Below are 21,799 nucleotides of genomic sequence, written 5' to 3' on the forward strand. Positions count from 1 at the left end.
GGACCTCCTGAAACTGAAAAATTTCTGTAAATTAAGGGAGATGGTCAACAAGACAAAATAACAGCCTACAGAATGGGAAAAGATCTTCACCAACCCCACATCAGACAGAAGTCTGATCTCCAAAATATACAAAGAATTCAATAAATATGTCATCAAAAGAACAAATAATCCAATAGAAAAAAATGGAGTACAGACCTAAACAGAGAACTCTCAACAGAGGAATCTAAAATGGCTGAAAGACACTAAAGGAAATGCTCAACATCCTTAGTCATCAGAGAAATGCAAATCATAACAATTCTGAGATTCCATCTTACACCTGTAAGAATGACCAAGATCAAAAACACTGTTGACAACTTATGCTGGAGAGGTTGTAGGGAAAAGGGAACACTTCTGCATTACTGATGGGAGTGCAAACTGGTACAACCCCTTTGGATATCAGTGTGGCGATTTCTCAGAAAATTAGGAAACAACCTTCCTCAAGACCTAGCAATACCACTTTTGGGTATACGCCCAAAGGATGTTCAATCCTACCACAAGGACATGTGCTCAACTATGTTAATTACAGCAGTGTTTGTCATAGCCAGAATTAAATGCCCGTCGACCAAAGAATGGATAAGGAAAATGTGGTACATTTACACAATGGAGTACTACACAGCAGAAAAAAATAATGGCATCTTGAAATTTTCAGGCAAATGGATGGATCTAGAAAACATCATATTGAGTGAGGTAACCCAGACCCAGAAAAACAAGTATCATATGTACTCACTCATCAGTGACTTAAAGACTTAAATGAAAGAAAACCAGCCTATAATTCACAATCCCTGAGAACCTAGACAATAAGGACCCTAAGAGAGACATACATGGATCTAATCTCTATGGGAAGTAGAAAAAGACAAGATCTCTTGTGTAAATTGGGAACATGAGGACAATGGGAAAGGATTGAAGGGGAGGGGAAAGAAAGGGAAGGGAGCAAAGAAAAATGTATAGCTCAATAAATTCAATAAAAAAATTAAAAAGTTTAAAAAAAAAAGAAGTTTAACAGAAACTTGGAACTTGGAAAAGTTAGCTGGAGCATCTTGACCTCTGATCCCTAAAATAAAGTTGGGTAATTTTCCATGGAAGTCTCCATGAAGGAGATCAATTTCTAATTTAACCTAAAATGGCCTCAGCAAGAATACAAGATGGAGGAAACTCTGCACTGTTCTGGCCTGTCACACATCCACAAACATTTATACTAAATAGATAAATGTTTTTAAAGTAATTATTAATTTTTAAAAACATAGTACCAAATGGGAAAATATATATAATATGAATGAAAATGTGAAGTATAAGAAATTATCCTTTTAATTCAATATTGGATAATCCTTGAGCATATCCTAGAACGTTTTCATTCTGTCCCTCTTTGAAAACCTATCAGTGCTGAATGTGCCTTCAGAGTGTATTTACATTGTAAATTGACTCTGGCCTGATGTAGTAATGTTACTCCTCCCTGTTACTATGCCAACGTGAAGGTCCCAACTCAAATGCAAAAGCTATTTTGCCCATTTAAGACTGGCTCCTTCCTTGTGACGTCACAGGATCAGTCCAGCTGCCGCCAGACATTGATTACTCTACAATTCAGCCATGTATATTGGTCAAATAGTTGTAACTGATGGCTTTGTGGTATATTCAAGATTTTGCCTGCTTCCTATTCAACTGAAAACTGACAAACTTCACATAAATGGTTTTAAAATAAGGTTTTCCATTGCCTTTTAATATCATGAGTTCTAAAGCCTTATATGATGGGCTAGCACAGTACAAGATACACTGTTAGTCCTTCTTAAATCTTACTTTGTAAGGTGTTTTTTTTTTTTTCCAAGACAGAGTTTTCCTGTGGTACAGTCCTGGAACTCACTCTGTAGACCAGGCTGACCTCGAACTCACAGCAGTCCACCTGCCTCTGTCTCCCAAGTACTGGGGTTAAAAGTGTGCAGCACCACCACCCGGCTACTTAATTGTCATTAGTGTGTCTTAGACCGTAGCTCTCACATAATCCACTGCACACTCTAGTTTACTATCCCTTCGCACCTGAGAGCATAATCCAGGTTTGTTGCAGCATATCCCCAAGGTGCTGATACTGCTCCATGTATCGTTGTAGTTTTTTTATTTTTTTAATTGAACTATACATTTCCCCCACTCCCCTTCCTTCCCATTGCAGATTTTTTTTTTAATGGATCTTTTAAGTTTTACAAAGAACCTAATGGCACATGGACAAAAATAACAATAAATTTATATTTCTCTAAATTCCATCTCATATTCAATTCTTACTTATGTAAGTGAAGCTGTCAGATTTTACTACATATGTAAAATAAAACTGAAATGCCTACAGTTTCGTCCTTTAACCCTGTACCTTGAATCTTTAGCAATATACATACAAGATTATTATTTAATGAATATTTAGATGATGTCTGAGGAAAACATACAAGATTCAGTAGAGTTAGTTTACTGACTGACATGCCTGTCATTGCAAACACTACATATAAAGTTAAATTGTTTGATGCATACTTGCCTTGATGCTCTGAAAATCTTATGATCAATAATGAAAAATATTGATGAAACCCAAAAATTTTCTTTAAGATCAGTAAAACTGATGAACCCCTAGCTAGGCTGACAACAGGGAAAAAAGAGGGGGGGTGTAACATGAGGACCAGCTTGTGGGGGGGAGGGTTCTGTCCCACCTGGTCCCCCAGCCGTTTAGCCCCAGAGAAAATCACACAGAGAGTCTACATTAGGTTATAAAGTGAATGGCCCATTAGCTCAGGCTTTGTATTAGCTATTATAACTTATATAGCCCATTATTCCTATATATGTTAGCCACATGACTTGGTACCTTTTTCAGTGGGGCAGATCACATCTTGCTTCTTAGGTGATTGAGGCAGGACTGGAGGAAGAGCTTTCTTCTTCCCAGGCTTCTCCTGTTCTCATCGCCCCGCCTATACTTCCTGTCTGGTTGATCCGCCTATACTTCCTGCCTGGCCAATCAGCATTTATTTAAAACATGATTGACAGAATACAGACAATTCTTCCACACCAGGGGGGATTAATTGATTACCCATATTAGAAATGAACATCACCAGAGTGTATGCCAGTAACCACCAATATACATTTTTGACTCAGTCATTTAATTCTCAGCAGTTTACAAAAGAGGTGAAAGCTTCAGTCTCTGCACACACTCGCAGCATACCTCTTCTTAACAACCTCTTCTTAACAACTCTGTGTGCAGTAGCCAAGTGATGGTAAAGCTCCCTCTACCCACAGGGGAGTAGGTGTGGTGCATCAGTACAGTGGAATACCATCTGTAATAAAAGAAGCATGGACGGATAACTAAGCAGCATGGATCATTCACAGATAATTGTGCTTAGTGACAGAAGGCAGACAGATCTTATTTGTGTAAATAGTGAAATGGGCACATTTCTCCTTAGACAGCTCTACCCCCACACCTTCATTAGGAGCAAATCAGTGGTTTCTTAGGAAGTTTTCAAAATTCTTCTCCTAAGCATATTAAATATCATAATATTTAGGAAAAACTTCACACACTTGGTGAAACAGGAGGGTTCTGAAGAAAATAGTCATTAAGAGTAGCATTAAAGTATCCTTCAGACGTTTTTGTAGGCCAGATCCCTGGTAGAAGCCTGAACCTTTCTTCCTCTGAAATGATGAGCCTGGGCTGGGCTGGCCTGTGATTACTCCTTGTAGCCTACCCTATCTGATTTACTCTGCAGTTTCTTCTTCCCTAAGGCTCAGATGATAAAAGAGCCAGGTTCCATCCTCATACACTTGTCCCCTTCACTGTCTGGCTGTCCTACTCTATAAGTCACCAGCTCTCAGTGTGTGCCCTGGTTCTAAGCCAAAAGCTTGAACTAGAAAGCTTTACATGACATCAAAGGACAGGATAGGGAGGAAACCAGAAGTCTGAACGTTGCTTGAGAAGGGACCAGGAAGACTTGGTGTGGGTGTTGCTCAGCAGTTCAGAACTTGCTTGCTATGTGCAGACCCTGAATTCAGTTCCCAGCACCACCAGAAGATAAAAAAACAAAAGCCAAGCATGGTTGCACACACCTTTAATCCTGCACTTGAGAGCCAGAGACAGATGGATCTCTGAATTTGAGGCTACCCTGCTTTACATGGTGACTAGGTCAGTTAGAGTTGCAAAATGAGACCCTGTCTCCTTAAATCTCCCCCACCCAAAAAATGCAGAAACTCTCATTTGAATGAGAATTGCTGTATTAGGATATAGTTGGCAAACATCTAACAAAGCAAGAGAGGGAAATGTTTTTATAATTTATTTTCCATTACAGAAATGGATTCTTTTTCTTAAGACAAGGTCTCACTTGCTAGTCTGGAACTCCCAAGAGATCCATCTGCCTCTGTCTCCTAAGTACTAGGATTAAAGGCATGCACTACCACAACAGGCCAGAGAAACTTATTTTTATGTCCAGTGATAATGCTCTGTTATCAGTTGTTGTCAGTCTGAGTTTTATTTAATTATAACTATAAACTGCCCAACTAGTCCTAGTCTTTCTAGTTAGTTGTTCTTTATACTGTAGTCACAGGAAATTCATGGAGTCTAGTCCTTTATCTTTACTAATGAGAAAACTCAAACTTAACGACAGATGCTTACAGTTACAAAAGAAGTCACATTTCCCGTTATTCAGAATATCTCAAGGAGGAGGCACCACAGTTACAGGTCCACCATGTATGCTTCAGACACTTTTAATGCAATCAAAAAGACAATAAGAAAATACTGTATGTGTGAGAGAGAAAGAAGACAATAGAGAGAACTTATCACAGAAATCTAGGGGTCTAACCAAATGGTAAACTTTTTAAATTTTTATTTTTAATGAGTGGGGTGTTTTTGGTAGCTTCATACATAAATAGTGCATCTACATCACTCCCACCCCCCAGTTCCTTCCTTGTTTCCCCTCCCAAATTCATGATCTCTTCAATTATTGGTTTTTTTTTCGTGTGTGTGTGTGTGTGTGTGTGTGTGTGTGTGTGTGTGTGTGTGTGGAGGGAGAGAGAGAGCGCGAGCTTATTGTGTTTGTTTAGCTTTGTTTTTATGTGTACACATAACCAGGGCTGACCCTTGGGATTGGACAGCCTATGTAGGAGCCCATCCTCATCCCTGGAGGAAATGGGCTCTTCTTCCTCATCTACCTGTAGCTCTTCATCTAGGTGTTGAACTGTGTGGAATTTCCTGTCAATAGGGGCTTGTCAGCTTGTGTTGTCATGCTGGTCTTGTTCAGACATCCATATTGAGAGTTCATGTGTTCATTTTCTCTGTCACGTGTAGAGGACACTATCTAACATCAGGTTTCCCAGGTCTCTGGCTCTTATAATCTCCGCACCCCTCTTTTCCTCCAGTGTCCCTGAGTCTGAGGTGTAGAAATTGCCTTGAAGAAGTGTCATTGGAGGTTAGACATGCAATAGTCACTTAGTCTCTGTTAATAGTCTTTGTCTGTTGCACAAAGAAGTAGTTTGATGAGTGGTTAAAACTACACTTACTTGTGGGTATAAGGATAATTTTTTAGAAAACAGTTTGAAATTATACCGGTTTAGGAAACTGGCAGTAATAGGTTGAGTCTTTGACCTCTCCAGACACAAGTAGTTTGCTAGATTTAAAATCTAGATCATGACTTAAAATTCCCATTAGTTTATTAGGAGCAGTCAACATATTACACACACACACACACACACCTGCTTTCTTCAGCTCACCAAGTCTGTGTCCAGGTTAAGCATGGGGAGAAAGACTGTATTTATTGTGTTATGCATATGAACGCACGAGTGTATCCATGTGTGCTTGCACATGCAGGTGCATGTGGAGGACAGAGAGTGACATCACAGCATCATTCCCAGTGGCTCCTCTACCTTATTTTGTTAGACATTTTAGACAAGATCTCACCAAACCTGGAAGTACCAATTTGTCTAAGCTTGCTAGCTACTAAACCCTAGGGAATCCCATGTCTTACCCATACCCAGCACTGGGCTTGTAGCATGCATTATCATACCCAGCTTTTTATGTGGGTGTTAGGGATCTGAACTCAGTCGTGCCATCTCTTCAGCCCCAAAAGCTGACCTTTAGACAGACTGCCTGTAATACTCATTAGAAACAGCTTTTAGCAGCCGGGCAGTGGTGGTGCACACCTTTAATCCCAGCAGAGGCAGGAGGATCTTTGTGAGTTCAAGGCCATCCTGGTCTACAAGAGCTCATTCCAGAACAAGCTCCAAAGCTACAGAGAAACCCTGTCTCAAAAAACCAAAGAAAATGGCGTTGGATGGCGATACAGATGGAGGCCCGCGTTGGAGCACCGAACTGAGCCCCCCAAGATCCAAATGAGGAGCAGAAGGAGGAAGAAAATGACGAAGGACTGCGAGGGATACTATCACCCACTGATACAAGGGGTCGGATCTAATGAGAGTTTACCAAGGCCAGATGGACCGTGACTGAACGAGCATGTGATCCAACCAGATTCTCTGATTGTGGCCGGATTTTCTGAATGTGGCTGGCCTGCAGTCTTTCTGAGAAGCCATTGACAATGACACTGGGACTGGTTTCCTCTGCATATACTGGATTTTTGGGATCCAGTCTGTTTGGATGCTCACCTTCCTGGACCTGGAGGGAGGGGGGAGGAACTTGGACTTCCCACAGGGCAGGAGACCCTGACTGCCCTTGGGGACAAAGAGGGAGGAGGAGAGGGAGGTGGGGAGTGGGAGGGCGTTGGGAGGAGGGGCGTAAATGGAAACTTTTTATAATTTAATAAAATTACTTTCAAAAAAAAAACCGAAGAAAAATAAAATGAAACAGCTTTTAGCAAATGCAGTTATGAGTGAAACTTATCTTGACCCGGCAAGATCCTGTTGCTGCTTTTAAAACTGAGAAGCACTACCCAGGCCTTTAATTCCAGCACTCGGGAGGCAGAGGCAAGTAGATCTCTGAGTCCAAGGCTAGCGTGGTTAACAGAGAGTTCCAGGACAGCCAGGGCTACACAGAGAAAGCCTGCCTAGGGGAGGAGGCATTGAGCAGCATGGGTGGGACTGCCTGGTATAGTGGGGCACATGTTTACTCTCTATTAGTATGAGCTGGCTCCACTGCGGCTGCAGACAGCTTGTCTAAGACAGGCTGCAAACAATGAGACAGTGATCCCCCCAGTCATCCATATTCCTTTGTCCAGGACTTTGCTGATGAGCTGATAAAAATAAGGTGAAAATTGGGTCTGGTGGCTCAGCATCTTGGAAGCTAAAACAGGAGGAGCCCAGCGGGTTCAGACCCAGCTCCCCAATCCCCACGCTACCTAAAGAATTCCAAACCAGATTGGGTTGCAGTGTTAAATTCCTGTGTCAAAACACCAAGAAAAAAAATGTTAAAAGACACATTCCTCCCCATTCCTTTAGCATATGAAAGGATCTTTCTTTTCCTAGATTGTGTGACCTGTAAACAAGGCTGACATTGGTCCTCCTGCCTCTACTTCCCAAGTGTTGGTTGAAAGGATAACTAAAGGCAAAGTGGGACCTTCAGGTGGGCCCTGCCAAGGTGTGCCATGTGCAACAGCGTTAATGCAAGAGGTTTATTGGGGAGGTATTGTATACATAATAAATAAATAAACCATTTTTTAAAGTATTTGGCTTTAAATTGTGGTAGTGATGTTCTCGACCAGTGGGATTAACAGAGATTTAAGCATTTGTCAGATGAATGGCCAGAGGTCCCCGTCAGATTTCAGCTAATCGTTCTGTAATGTGACTTTGACTTTTCTGTTTGACTCTTACCCTTGGTTTGTGTGTTTCAGGTTTACATCCAGTATCCAACTGAGTTTGAATTCAATCTCTATTACCTAAAGTTCTTGGCTTTCCATTATGTGTCTAATCGCTTTAAAACATTTCTTCTGGATTCAGACTATGAAAGATTAGAGCATGGTATGTATTTCTATGCCTCTGTTCTATCTTGTTGTTGTTGTTAGTCTTGCATGCTTTCAGTGGAAACTTGAATGATGTAAGTGATTCCAAATAAGATTTGAGTGTAGCGTGATCTGAGTAACTGCCCAGCTCCAGGGCAGGATGCCCTCTCTCAGCCATTACAGCAAGTGCTCGTTCTTGTCTCGCCTTTGTAAAACTAAAAACACTCACTGTTTGGCACCTTCAATCACTACTGCTATGTAGGAGACATGTTTAATTCATAGTATTTCCATTCATGGCCACTCTGATAGAAAGGGGCCTGTCCATGGTGACAGTTTGGCGACCAGCTCATGAAAAAGGTTCCAAACCAAACATACCAAAGTTAAATTCTAGCACCACCGCTTACCAGCTGTACTTTGCCGGGGTGGAGTGGGGGGGGGGGTTGTCTAGGACTGTCTCTGAGCCTCAGCCTTCTCATCTGTAATGTAGGGACAGTGATAGGGTACAATAGGACCATAGTGACCACAGGAGGAAGCAGTGGTCAGTTTCTCAGCACAGTTGTTAGCATACAAGAAGCCCTTGAGGAATTGTAGATACCAGTATCTGTATTACAATTTCTAAAAGCTATAACATTTATTTTAAAAAATAGATTCTGAGGGGGCTGGAGAGATGGCTCAGAGGTTAAGAGCACAGACTGCTCTTCCAAAGGTCCTGAGTTCAATTCCCAGCAACCACATGGTGGCTCACAACCATCTGTAATGAGGTCTGGTGCCCTCTTCTGGCCTGTAGGCATACATGTATACAGAATATTGTATATATAATAAATAAATATTAAAAAAAATAGATTCTGAGAAACTATGAAAACATTTCCCAGGAGTTGTTAGGAAAATGGGAAATGTGTGACAAATTTTTGTTAGGACAAGTCAAAAACAGTCAGCCCTTGTTCCAGGTGACTTGGTTGGAAGAGTACTTGCCTAGTATGCATAGAGCCCTGGTATTGATTTTCACCTGCATCACATAAACCAAGCATGGTGCTATATGTCTGTCATCCTAGCACTCCGAAGGTGGGGAATTAAAGTAAAACAGAGTTGGTATTCTCGGTACTTCATATGTCACTGAGTATTTAGAAAGAGAGCCCTTCACAACTAAAGCTTTACCAGTGATCTCGGTTTAAAATCTGCAGACAGGAAAGACTAGTTTCAGGGCATGTTCTTGAAATTGTCAGCTATGATAGATATTTCACTTTGGGTGAAGGAAAGAACGCTGGCCAGACCACTCCTGTCCTGTTTGTTCTTCATACCTGTGTATACCTCATATCACAGTCAGAAACAGTGTCCTAAGCAGCATGTGGAGAGAAGGTAATTAGAGCTAGTGACAGCTGCCTGTATCCAGTCTTCAGCCAACTGAGTGCTACCACTAAAGGGTTCATTGGGTGCATATGACTGTCAGAGAGATACAGCGCTGCTCAGCAAATTACCTCTACTCCATGTGGATGTGGCCAAAGCCCAGGCCAGAACCCAAGGTCCCTGCTGCCAGATGATGACTCTAGTTAGAGAAACATTAGAATCTGTGCAACATTTCTCAGACTTGACTAGAATCAACTGGGGACATCCAGGCAGCACCTCCAGCCAATTTAATCCGAACCTGAGGGTGGGACCAGGCAGCCAGAGCTTTTGAAAGCTCCCAAGTGATTCCACCATGCTGCCAAGGTTGAGTGCTCCACTGCTCCAGCAGGGGGTCAGAAAGTATGACAGTGGGTGAACAGCTTCGTCCCTCAGCCACAGGCCTCTCATCTGAAAACTGGCCAAGGCTTTCTGTCCCAGCTATGATCTAAAAGAGATTAAACAGAACGATTAAAGAAATTGGATAAGACAATGTTTTACCAAACATGTTGACAGAGTGAAAATGAAATTGTTTTCATCCTGTGTCTTACACATTTTTCAGAAACCACCTAGACTGTCATTACCAAAGGGCCTCTCCAAACCCCTACCACCTAGAATGTCATTACCAAAGGGCCTCTCCAAACCCCTACCATCTAGAATAGCAAAGGGCCTCTCCAAACCCCTCTCTGGACCCACCATCTAACCTGGTTTAATTTATATGCCAGTGTAGTCTGGGTTGCCTAATTGGAATCTGTCCCTGCTGGGCAGAATCACCAATTATGAAGCCTACTCGGTGAAGTCTTACTTACCAGCAGCTGTGGGAACTATCCTCTATCTGCCAAGGTCAACAGTTAGAGAATAGGACTCTCAGCCACTGCTGATGAACCTCAGTCATAACTGTCAAGGCTTCAGAAATTCTCCACTGTCTTGAAAGAGTATATTACTGTTTTGGAATTGGACTATAATAGGACTTGATGATAGTGTCTGATGGTTCAAATATTTTTTAAATGTTTGTTTATATTTAAATTGTTCCCTGTGTATGTACATATTACTCTGAAATAGTCATTTCGATAGTGTAAGAAAAGTCCATTGTCCATAGTTCCAGTCTGTGGGTAGCACCAGGGTGGAGGAGTGTGTCCTGAGAAACAGGGCTACCATGTACCCTCTCCCATTCTCCTGCCTAAAGTCTATCACAAAAGCTTGCTTGGTGTTGCTGTAAGTGCCAGGACCCTGCAGTTAGGAGAGAAGGAAGGAAGAAAGAACAAAGTAGAAAAACAGTCAGTCTTGGGACCCACAGGTTACATAATTTTGTACGACCTTAGGCCTGAGGTAGTCTCTTGTGGTAAAAAGTTAGCTTTTAACAGTATCACTTCATACAAAGTGCAGTAGCACTGCCTTTCCAGAACTTGCTCTTAACTTACTCTAGCGTATTTATATCCCCCATTAAGAACACAGAATATGCAGCCAGGCATGGTGACACATGCCTTACCAGCACTCAGGAGACAGAGGCAAGCAGATCTGAGTTCGAGTCCAGCATGGTCTATATACCTAGTTCTAGGACAACCAGCACTATACAGTGAAACCCTGGAAGATGGGGGAATATCAGAATCTAAGTTCATATAATCACTTAAGGAGACAGAACACGCCCTCTGTCTTTCTGAGTCTCTGTGACTGTCATTGGTGGAAGTAAATGTTACCCAAGAATATTGTTTTCAGTTGCTTCATAATAAACAAGTTTTTTAAAGAAACATAAAAATAAATTTTCAGCTAAGCTGTATGAGTTAACTAGGTCTATTTTCTGTGTAGCCTGTCTCCTTTGTGGTAGTACATTCAGAAGCAGGACGTGAGTGGGACAGCTCTGCCGAGACCCTGTCCCACATTTCCCACAGGCTTGACATGCTTGTTCCTGGTTTTGTTGGCAGTTAGCTTTTAAGATTTCTGCACATTTGTTGCTGCTTTCAGAAACATAAGAAATATTTCCTCTTCTATATGTTCCATACTTTTAGACAAAATTTCAATTTCTTTCCATTTTGATGGATTTTTTTTTTAAATTACAGGAACTTTATTTGATGATAAAGGTGACAAGCATGCCAAGAAAGGAGTTTGTATTTGGGAGTGTATTGACAAGATGCACAAGCGGAGTCCCATTTTCTTCAATTACTTATACTCACCAGTGGAAATAGAGGTAGAGTTAAATCATTTGTATCTTACTTTCTGAATGTTGTGTATAAAAGTTTCTCTTCACTTTTAGTATATGTAAACATTTGATGGGGTTTCATACTTAAAAGTTTGAGACAGCATAGGTTTGGGTTGTAATGGAAGTGGAGACTGTTTACTAAATACCTGATGCAAATACTAGAGCTGCTCCCCAAAACTTAGAAGGGATAATGTCAATACAATCAAAGCAAAGCAACTTCGCCTGCGTAGGATTAAAGGTGTCCCACCATGCCATGCCACCACTGAAAAGTCTTAAATGCTTTAGTATGTAGTAAACCTGAGGAAGAGCCTGAAGGGGACCACTGACATTTAGAGCCCAGCCCAGAGGATGGCATATCTCAGGGGCAGCAAGGCTTGGTCATATGTATCTGCATGACCTAGGCATGCAACAGGCAGGTTTAACCACGTGAAGCTGGTGCTGGGAACTCAGATCTTCTGTAAGAACATTAAATATTCTTAATAACTAAACCCTCTCTCCAACCCATAATTTCATCTTCTAAATTATTTCTGGGTCTCAGTGTGGTAGCATATGCCTCTAATCCTGTCACTTAAGTGATAGACACAGGAAGATCACAAGTTTGAAGCCAGTCAGGACTGCATAGCAAGACTGTCTCAAAAACATCAACAGATTACTAGCTGGGAACTGTTCGATGCCATACGTAAATCAAATACTTGGAGGCTGGGCAGGATTGATAGCAAAACTTCAGTACTTAGGAAATGCAGAGGTCCCTGCCCTGGGTCATGCATTTAGAACTCTGTTTGGCCTTTCTCTGGTGGGACCTTCACCAATAAACAAAATGCTCATTTTTAGGTAGCCTCTCCTCATCCAATCTTTGCTCTGGGTACTCCACATTCCTGGTCTGAATCCAAATCACTCACCCAAGTCAGCCTGCCATGTCAGTGCATGACTCCCAAGACCCAGAGAAACCAAGTAGCTGCCTCACAAGGACGGAGCAGAGTGTGGCTTAGTGGCCTAGGATATATACAAATGTTCATGCAAGGTCAAGGTGGGAGGAGAAGGAGGTTAAACCAAGGCCTGTGAACTGGGAATATATCTTTCCCTGTGCTACTACTTCCTAATATAGAATTATAAAGAACCCAAGAACCCTTTATTTGAACCTGACCTTCCAAATCATTAGGAGGTTACATTTGTTGGGGAAGGAGGATAAATATGTTTTATTTAATGCTCTCTTGATGTATAAGTTTTAAGTATTTAGGTGAATTTATATACTTGCCCTACATCCTGCAAATGTAAGGGGCTGGCCTAGTATATGCATCAAGTACTTCAGGGTCAAGATAAAGTTACATTTCAGAATTCTCTTTAAACAGGCCCTGAAGCCTAATGTAAATGTTTCCAGCCTCAAGAAGTGGGATTACTACACAGAGGAGACTCTGTCTGCAGGTCCTTCATATGACTGGATGATGCTGACCCCCAAGCATTTTCCTCCTGAGGAGTTGGATATAGCTGGAGGACCTGGGCCCCAGAATCAAAGGAGAACAGTGTGGCCATGCTATGATGACATCAGCTGCAGCCAGCCAGATGCCCTCACCAGACTTTTCAGTGTAAGTCAGAAATGTGTAGTCACATCTACAGGCACTTGGCCCCAGGAGGACAGCTTAGACTGGCTTGCATACTTAATGTCTGTAATGGCTCCCTTACTCTGGGCTGTGTCATAGTTAACACTCTGAATCTGAAGAATCCAGCCTTGATTCTGTGCAGCAGTAGACACCACACTTAACTATTGGCAAAGTTACCCACAAAAGTGACATTTAAGTGCAAAAGGAAACAGCTGAGAAAACAGCCATTTTCCTTCCAACTGCTTCTCAGCAACGTTAGCTGCCTAGGCTGTTGGAATTAGGTCTGGCAGTGGCTTTCGCGGGTGCTTTACTTCCCTTTGTTAGAAGTATGGGTAGCTGGTGGTCTGACAGGACACCTTCTGCAAGGCATGTTCTGGAGTGAAGCCATCCTGGCAGTGGACACCCAGGACAGTGCTGTGTTCTGATGTGGGTCAGACAGTTCATGAAGAGTCCTCTCTGTTTTCAAGCCAGAAACGGTATGCTGCAGTGGTGGCTGTCCGAGCCCCTGTCAGAGGGAAGTCATTTTCATGAACATCTCTTGGGTCGTTCTTTGCACATCTGGTTTGAGTCACCAAAGTCGAGGGCTCCTCTGTCAAGAAAGACTTAACTGCCGCAGCCATTAGGGTTGGGACATAGGCCCACGGTTGGCCTGTGGCTTTTGGTCATCAGATTTCCGACAGGTTGTCCAAGAGTGAAGAAGGTGTTTGAGACACACACCGTGTCTTGTTTGAGACACACACCGTGTCTTATTATTTAAATCAATCTGTTAAAAAAAAACCTTCTGAGTCCTTATAAATCATCAAATCCAGCTATCCTCCAGCCATGCTGTTCATCTGGGCCCAGCACAGAGGAAACCTGCGTCTCCAGGCACATCCTGGCCTTCCATAAAATATTTGCCTGTCAAAACTGGCCTTTTCATTTCTTTACAGGAAATTGAAAAATTGGAGCATAAATTGAACCAAACTCCTGAGAAATGGCACCAGCTATGGGAAAAAGTAACCATGGACCTTAAGGAAGAGCCAAGAACAGATCATGTGAGTTGGCAAAGCCCCCTAAGCTTTGTAGGGTGCTAGGTCAGATGGAGCCCACAGCTCATAACCCAGAGAAAGTGGTAGAGAGGGGTCATGCCCTAGAGGTTCAGGGCAGAACGGTCCAGATGACCAAATGTTTCCTGAATGTCTCACTCCCCACATTGACATAATGCACATGTTTCAGGCACTGAATCCAGAGGAAATTACTGGGTTCTCTCTATCTCAGTGCCATTGTGGTCTCTTCTGACCTACCACAAGGGACAGGGAATGCCAGGCCCATGTTTGCTCCAGAGAAACAAGCAAAGAGAAATACTGTAAGATGACGGACAACATATGCTACTTTCTATTGCCCAAACTTCCTTTTCTGTTTGCTTCCTGTATCTCATACCCCATTTACTATTTCTGAGATTAGAAACATTTATCAAGCACATGATATGTCTAAGGGACTAAGCCCTATGCAGTCCAGTGAGCAAGTTTAGTACCTCATGCACAAGAAGGAATACGGAGAAGTCTCACAGCTACTAACTGGCAGGGCAACCACTCAAATCCACAGCAGACTGACTCCCAGCCAGCACAGGGAAGCGAGGACACATGGTGTTCTGAAGAGCATTTCAGGGAGAAGAGACAGGGAAGTGGCCTGAGAAGAAGGCCCTTGATAAAAGAGCCTCTGAACTCCACCTTACCTTCACATGACTCTTCAGGAACTATTGTCACTTGGACATAAAACATCTTCATCCACCTGTGGCCTTTTACCCCAGAAAATTAAAGTTGTTTCTAGATTTTTTAAATTATGAAAGTAGGATGTATATTTTTAAAATAACAACACACAGAACATTACCAAGAGATGACAATGACCCACAATGTATAACCTAGACATACAGGATTTACTAGATGTGATATTTTAGAACCTGCTTTCTTGTTGACATACATGCCATTCGTTTGCATCATTTTGGTTGCTGTCTAGAACTCCATTGTAAAGGAATAACAGTTGTTTTGTTTGTTTGTTTGTTTTTGTTTTTACCAGTCCCCAAATAATGGGTATTAGGTTATTTCTACTTCTTATTAAAAAACAGAAACAGATGAATGTTCAACATGTGTTAGCTCACTAGTCAGTTTTTACCCTGAGATACATTTGTATAAATGAAATTATCAGGCCAATCTCTAAGCCTTGAGGAAACTTTCCTAGCTCATGTTCTGTCTTTTTCAGTCCCAAAGACACTCACTGGGGTCCCCAGGACTTGTGTCTACCAACGTGCCTTCCTATCAGAAGAGGCCTGTGCTACACCCACTGGACCGCAGCACTGGCGAGGATCAAAATGCCACCATCGCCCCATCCAATGGTGTAGAGCACAGGGCAGCTACGCTTTACAGCCAGTACACGTCCAAGAACGATGAGCACAGGTGACATGCTGGGTCCTGACTGTTAGCCTAAGCCAGCCCTGTGCAAACAGCCTTGTCAGACTTGGATTTGCTTTCCTTCTGTGGGTTTTTGGTTTTTGGTTTTTCTTAAATGCCTTGTTTAGATGTTCTGGGGGTGGGGATCAATCTTTGAGAGAATGTATGTCAGGCAGTACTTTTTCAGTGGCACCATCAGAAATCCCGCTTACTCTGGCTCAAAGAAAAGGAATTTACTCATGTAAACTAGGGATGCTCAGGACGTGCTAGTAGTGTCTCTCACAGCATTGTCAGACTTCTCTTTCCAGCTCGGTTTTCCCTTGGTGTTACAGCATTTCTAGCATAGCAGAAAGCATGGAAACCATGAATTCCTAACCAGGGGAGTGTGCTGGTCCCAGCAGAAGGAGTCAGTCTTTCCCCAAAGGGCTAGGGATAAAACTCCAGGGAGAGCTCTCATTCGGGAGACAGAAACCTGATAAACAAAAGTAGTTTGTAATGAAGTCAGAATAAACTGTCTTGTCGCCCTTTCTTCTAGATCCTTTGAAGGAACACTGTACAAAAGAGGAGCATTGCTGAAGGGTTGGAAACCCCGTTGGTTTGTTTTAGATGTAACAAAACATCAGGTAAGACCCAAAGAAACTACTGTCTAGGCTCATCTCAAGCCCTACTCATGTGTTTCTCACACACAGCATGTTCACCTTTGTAGATGGTGGCTCTTCCAAGGCCCAAAATGTCCCTGAGCCCTGGCAGTAATTGTTGGAAGTAAATTTTATAGCAGCCTCTACCCAGAGCCCTGCATACTCAGAGCACTAGAACTCTTAACACATAATCATCTCCTCTTTAACACCCAGGTCTGGAAGCATCTGGGAGCTTTAGCCTGTTCCGTGCACATATGAGCTGTGTGCCCCCTCTCTCCCAGGGTACAGCTGTTCATTTTTGCTGCAGAAAACATCCAGTTATAATGAATGTATCTGACATTTATTGCAGCCCACCTCACTGTACTGGGAACTGCTTTTCTTCATCACCCAGTGCCTACCCAGTCCTGGGATTCATAGCAGGCTAGATGAGGCCTTCATTAAAAACTCTTTGGCATGCTTTACTATTGTCTTAGCTGCTACAGGTTAAACTTCCATCTCTTTCCTCCTGTATTCTCAAGGTACTCTTACCCAAACCTTCTGCCCCAAAGCACCCTTCATTTGCAAGAGAAGTGAAGCCTCTATTTCAGGTTGACTTGCAGAGAACATCAGGAAGGACCTAAAACAGTGGTTCTCAGACTTCCCAATGCTGCAACCTTTAATACAGTTCCTCATGTTGTGATGACGCCCAACCATAAAATTATTTCATTGTGACTTCATACCTTAATTTTGCTACTGTTACGGATCATAATTTAAATATCTGATATGTAACCCTCAAAGAGGTCACAACTAAGGCTGACCTCTGCTCTAGTCTGTGCCTTATCAGCGCTCCAGTAGGAAGACAGCAAGAGGCCCCTTCCAGAGCAAGACTAATCTGGGGCCAACTTTTTCCCTGGCTCAAGGGCTTTGTTGGTGTTTTTGTTTGTTGACCCTTAAGAATATTGAGATTTTCAAGCATACAAATAGAAGCCCTTTTTAGAGCTGTACTTTAAAATAGTAGTGTCCCTGACATTGTAGAGCCTTCACTGTGAGGACAAGTTCCATTAAACCACTAAATAGAACATAGAAAAATTATGATTTTGCTCTGTTTTAAAATTATATCAAATTATACTCATATTCTTACCAATCGTCTGGATTTCTTTAGCATGGAAGATATATAATTTTTCCATTTAGTCCTGCTCATACCATGCCTGGGAGTAGGCGTGGGTCAAGAGCAACACTAATGGAAATGCCGATCACAGTCCTGCTGTGCACACTGGAAGCCAGACTAGGCCAAGAAGGCTTTCATTAGCAAGCTCTTTAGCTTTTAAAATACTTCATTTCTTCGTATTCCAAAGTAATACACAGTAATTGTGCCAAATTTAAACATCTCATAAAGCTCTGACATCCCCAGAGCCAGAAGCTAGGAGCTGTCTGTGATTTCCTTCAGCACCATTTTACACTGCGTGTCTGTTGCCTGCCAGCTTGCTGCTCATTTCAAAGCCCTTCTTGTCCTCTATCCATCTCATGGCTGTGCTGCCACTTAGTGAGCCAGTGTTCAGTGCGGAGCTGACAGATGCAGCGCCAGTGGAGGGCACAGCATTTCCTGTTCCTGCGGGAAAGTAGAGGTGGGAGAGATGGTTCCGCAGATACAAACATTCATTTCCACCAACATCACTAAATTGTTTCTAACAAGTTCTGTTCCCAGTAACAGCATATGGGAGTCTCTCTGTCTTGCTGGACATTACCGGCCACTGTAGTACTTCTCAGACTGAGAGTGGGACTCAGTCATTTCATTCATCAGGCAAGGCTGGGGAGACTGTGGACATGTGTAGCTAGGCAGTGTTTCCCTGTTACCTGCCATTGTGATCCTTGGCTCGTTTCCAGGTGGGCTGTTTATCAGTGTCTAGGGATTTTTTGTTTTTTGTTTTGTTATTCTTTTTGTTTTATCAAGAGGGTTTCTCTGTGTAGCTCTGGCTGTCTTGGAACTCGCTTTGTAGACCAGGCTGGCCTCAGACTCACGGAGAACTGCCTCTCTCTGCCTCCCAAGTGCTGGGATTAAAGGTATAAGCAAGAGGCAGCCAGCGTTGTTAACGCTAGGGTATTATTCCATGCAGAGTTCGCACCAAAAGCAAGGTGTAGAAAAGAGAATAAATATGGTTTGGAAAATCATTTCCTCTTTCTGTTTCCCATCTGTCTCTTTTTTATCCTAGCTGCGATATTATGATTCGGGGGAAGACACAAGCTGTAAAGGCCACATTGATCTGGCTGAAGTAGAAATGGTTATCCCTGCCGGCCCCAGCATGGGAGCCCCAAAGTATACAAGTGACAAGGCTTTCTTTGATGTAAGTTCACTTTTCCTGTTCTGCAGCAGATCTCTCGTCACCTCCCATCATCACAGGTCCCAGAGGAGTTGGTCGTCACTAGAGATGGGCATTTTATGGCTCTGGATGAGTGGCAGACCAACCCCATGCCTTTCCTTTTCCCACTGCCCACTGCCCGGAGCCTCTGTCCCCCCCTCAGCCTCACTACAGCACTGTCACTGCCTTAGTCACTCTGGAGCGAGGACAGGAAGGTTAGGTGGAGTGGAACACAAGGAAAGCTGACATTTTCCTGGAGTTGCCTTTGAGGAAGGGGGTGGGGAGGGCCTCAGGACCAGCTGGCGCCTCTGGCCTCTCACATACACAGCACCAAAGCAGAATGGTGAGAAAGCTTGAGGGGAACTGTGCCGTTCCTTCCTTTGGTTGGGGCCATAACAGAAGCCCAGAGCCAGGGAGCAACATCTTAGCCTGTACAGGGATGGAAAACATGACCTCCCACTTGATGGCACTGGCTTCATCCAGAGGATTAGTTTAGTCAGGGACTAAATATCTTCTGTTGCTGCATGGCCCTTAGAATCCTCCCCAATCCACCTCAAGGTGACAGATGACGTTAGAACGAGCAGTTATGTCTTAACAAGATGGGACGAGTTTGCCACTCACCCAAAGCCATTAAAAGCCTGCTTTATCTGTTCCTCTGTCATTCGGTTCTATAGCTCAAGACCAGCAAGCGTGTGTATAACTTCTGTGCTCAGGATGGACAGAGTGCCCAGCAATGGATGGACAGGATCCAGAGCTGCATCTCTGATGCCTGATGCCCATGACTGGCCAAGCACAAAAGGTAGAGGAGCTCATCTGCCAGACAGGAGCAGACGATGGTCATCCCAGGACTGAGGCTCTGCTCACCCTGTCCCTTCTTGAAGCAATTGCCTTGTCACACAGGTCTGGTAGGCGCCCGGGCCCTCACAGCATCATTCCAGCAGGATTTAAGTGGCTGGGGATCAGAGGAAGCTCAGAAACCTGCTGCCGTCATCTCCTAGGCAAGGAAGCTCCTGCCTGAGTCCTCCTAAAGGTCCTTTTTGTTCTCCAAGGTCATAATTTCCTTCAAGAACTTTCGACAACAAAAATCCAAACCCTCCAAAGGTCATAGAATGTCCTGCATGTTTTCCATCTGACACACCTACTTTTATGCCTAACCTTTGAAATACTCACCCCCCTGGTGCTGCCAAAAGGTGCTTTGATGGTCCCTGCCCTGCTGTGGAGCTTCACTGCAGGGGACATCACCACTTAGTGACAGGCAAAGAAGGGGTGCACAGGATTCTGATGGGAAGAGCAACACTCGGCCTGGGCCAGTACAGAAAACACTGCATCAAAACCGCTGGTCTCCGAGGACCCTGTGCCTGTGTCCTGTGTCCTCTCCTGTTCCTTGACAGCTTTCTGTGAAGTGACAAGCAGCAGCATGGACGACCCACAGAACACGGGCGCTGAACTCCTAATCAAGGAGCAAGTTGGAGACTGAGGCCAGCTGCTCACCAGCACGCACGTGGGACAAAGCTCCATAACCAGCTAGCACTGCTCCTGAGAAGTAAGAACTTACAATAACCTTGTCCTTTAGCCTAAAACTCAAGGATGCATTTCACCTCTGTGAGCCTGAGCAGCCGCTGCAGCCGCTGGGTCTCTGATGGCTTGATTGATGTGTTTGTTTTGAAATGTTAATATGTTAAATACCAAACTAATATTTCAAAATATGTATATATGATTTCTATATACTGATTTTTAAGATAGCCTGCTTATAATTTAATAGAAAAATAGCTAAACTGATTGATAAGATTTTAGAAATAAAAGATTGTTCCCTTTTTAAAGAATAAAAACTACTTTGTAGATTAAAAATAAATCAGATTTTCAAGTTAAAAATTATCAACACGCTAGAAAATAGAACTGTATTAATATATAAGAAATTGGAAAATAAAAATGAAGGAATTTTTATCATATTCATTTTATAAATTTGCCACCTGTGGAAACGGTTTTTGCACATTATTTGTATTTTTCTTTGTATATGAAATAATTTTTTGTACTTTGTAAACTATGGAGCCCATTGTACTTTCAGCTCTTTGAGACTGTGCGCACTACTGCTTTTGTAACTGGATTCTCTTAACTTTCATGAAGGCATTACAGGCCTGAAGTTCACTAACCACCGGGAATTAAATTTATTTCTTAAGAAAATGTGGCTCTTGTGTACTATGAAGTCAAGCTCGTTCTTCACTGTCCACTCCTCAGGAGCAACAATGCATTTGGGCCTTGGAAGCATCAGAAATGCTGGACTGCAGGCACAAGCGTCTGGGTCCTGACACAGTTCTGCAGAGTTAACGGAAGGCCTGAGGTCGCCCTCTCTGCTTCCCCAGTGAGCTGTGCTAGTGGCCACGCTCCTGCCCCTCTCAGGCCAGAATTTACTACCTGTGGTGGATGGCAGATTATAAAGATTGCAGGCAGTAGAAATGGAAGTTCTGGTGCACCACAGACTTTTCTGGGTTGAGTTATTGGTTTCAGTTCTGAATGACACTCTGGTTAAGTCTCTGGAGTTCGCCTTACAGTGCTGAAAAGAATGTCAGTCCTTATTTTAGCCTCAGCAAGTCGGGGTGCTCCAGGAGCTTCAGGAGCCTGGGTAGAGCAGTGTTGGTCCCTCCTGAGCCTCCAGATACATATGACCCAGCCAAGGGGTCTCCTGCCACAATGCCCTACTGTGACACTGGAATTCAGGAGGGAACCTGGAACCAGGGACTGAGCAAGTTCTATGCCCAGAGTCAGTATTGAGACACCCTCCATAACTGCAGTCAAAGATAAAGGGGAAAGACAGACAAACCAAGTCCCTACCCACCACTCCCACTCCAGAACCAGAGCTTCTGTCCCTAACCCTGGCTCCCTCTGTGGAAACTGACATTTTAGTTATTTTGCCATGGTTTAAAAGTTATTGAATAATATCATCATAGGATGAAAACTTTGTCAAAGAGCCTGGGCTGATAGGCAGGCAATGCCCAGTGGGATTATGGGTGTATGCCATCGCACCTTGCCCTGTTGTTAATGGTATTCTCTGCATAACCCGTTATCCAACATGCAATTTCAGAGAGTCATCAATACAAAAGAAACTTATCGTGAAATGTTTTATATTTTGTTCACACTAAGTCTTCAAAAGCCAGGGTATATGTTACACACGCAGTACATCTGTGGATTAGTGCTTTTTTTTTCGATACTAGTTCTGATATGCCAAATACATGCCATTTCTCCACTCAGTCCTACACCAAGTGGCTCCAACAATTCAGTTCAGTTTTGATATAAAT

General features: G+C 43.1%; 1 protein-coding gene and 1 long non-coding RNA gene across 8 annotated transcripts in view; one reads left to right on the plus strand and one right to left on the minus strand.

Moving 5' to 3' along the window:
- Sbf2 (SET binding factor 2) overlaps positions 1-20,687 on the plus strand; it is a 382,011-nt gene extending 361,324 nt beyond the window's left edge. For all 6 annotated transcript variants that reach the window (XM_085692888.2, XM_085692889.2, XM_085692890.2 and 3 more), the window contains 8 exons: positions 7,824-7,950; positions 11,369-11,496; positions 12,858-13,091; positions 14,036-14,140; positions 15,345-15,538; positions 16,068-16,155; positions 18,360-18,491; positions 19,181-20,687. In XM_085692888.2, coding sequence (XP_085549014.2) covers positions 7,824-7,950; positions 11,369-11,496; positions 12,858-13,091; positions 14,036-14,140; positions 15,345-15,538; positions 16,068-16,155; positions 18,360-18,491; positions 19,181-19,279 — 1,107 coding nt within the window. In that variant the 3' untranslated portion in view covers positions 19,280-20,687. The remainder of the gene's footprint in view (positions 1-7,823; positions 7,951-11,368; positions 11,497-12,857; positions 13,092-14,035; positions 14,141-15,344; positions 15,539-16,067; positions 16,156-18,359; positions 18,492-19,180) is intronic.
- The window catches only part of LOC146893415 (uncharacterized), a 37,492-nt gene continuing 18,833 nt past the window's right edge, over positions 3,141-21,799 (minus strand). Inside the window, exons 3-4 of one of the 2 annotated variants that reach the window (XR_015003017.2) lie at positions 9,407-9,759; positions 3,141-3,335 (exon numbers count right to left, since the gene is read on the minus strand). This is a non-coding gene — a long non-coding RNA (uncharacterized LOC146893415). The remainder of the gene's footprint in view (positions 3,336-9,406; positions 9,760-21,799) is intronic. The other variant, XR_015003018.2, reaches the window with a different exon arrangement.

Source organism: Myodes glareolus, chromosome 7 (assembly GCF_982192425.1).
Source record: "Myodes glareolus chromosome 7, mMyoGla1.1, whole genome shotgun sequence".
NCBI classification, from domain to species: Eukaryota; Metazoa; Chordata; class Mammalia; order Rodentia; family Cricetidae; genus Myodes; species Myodes glareolus.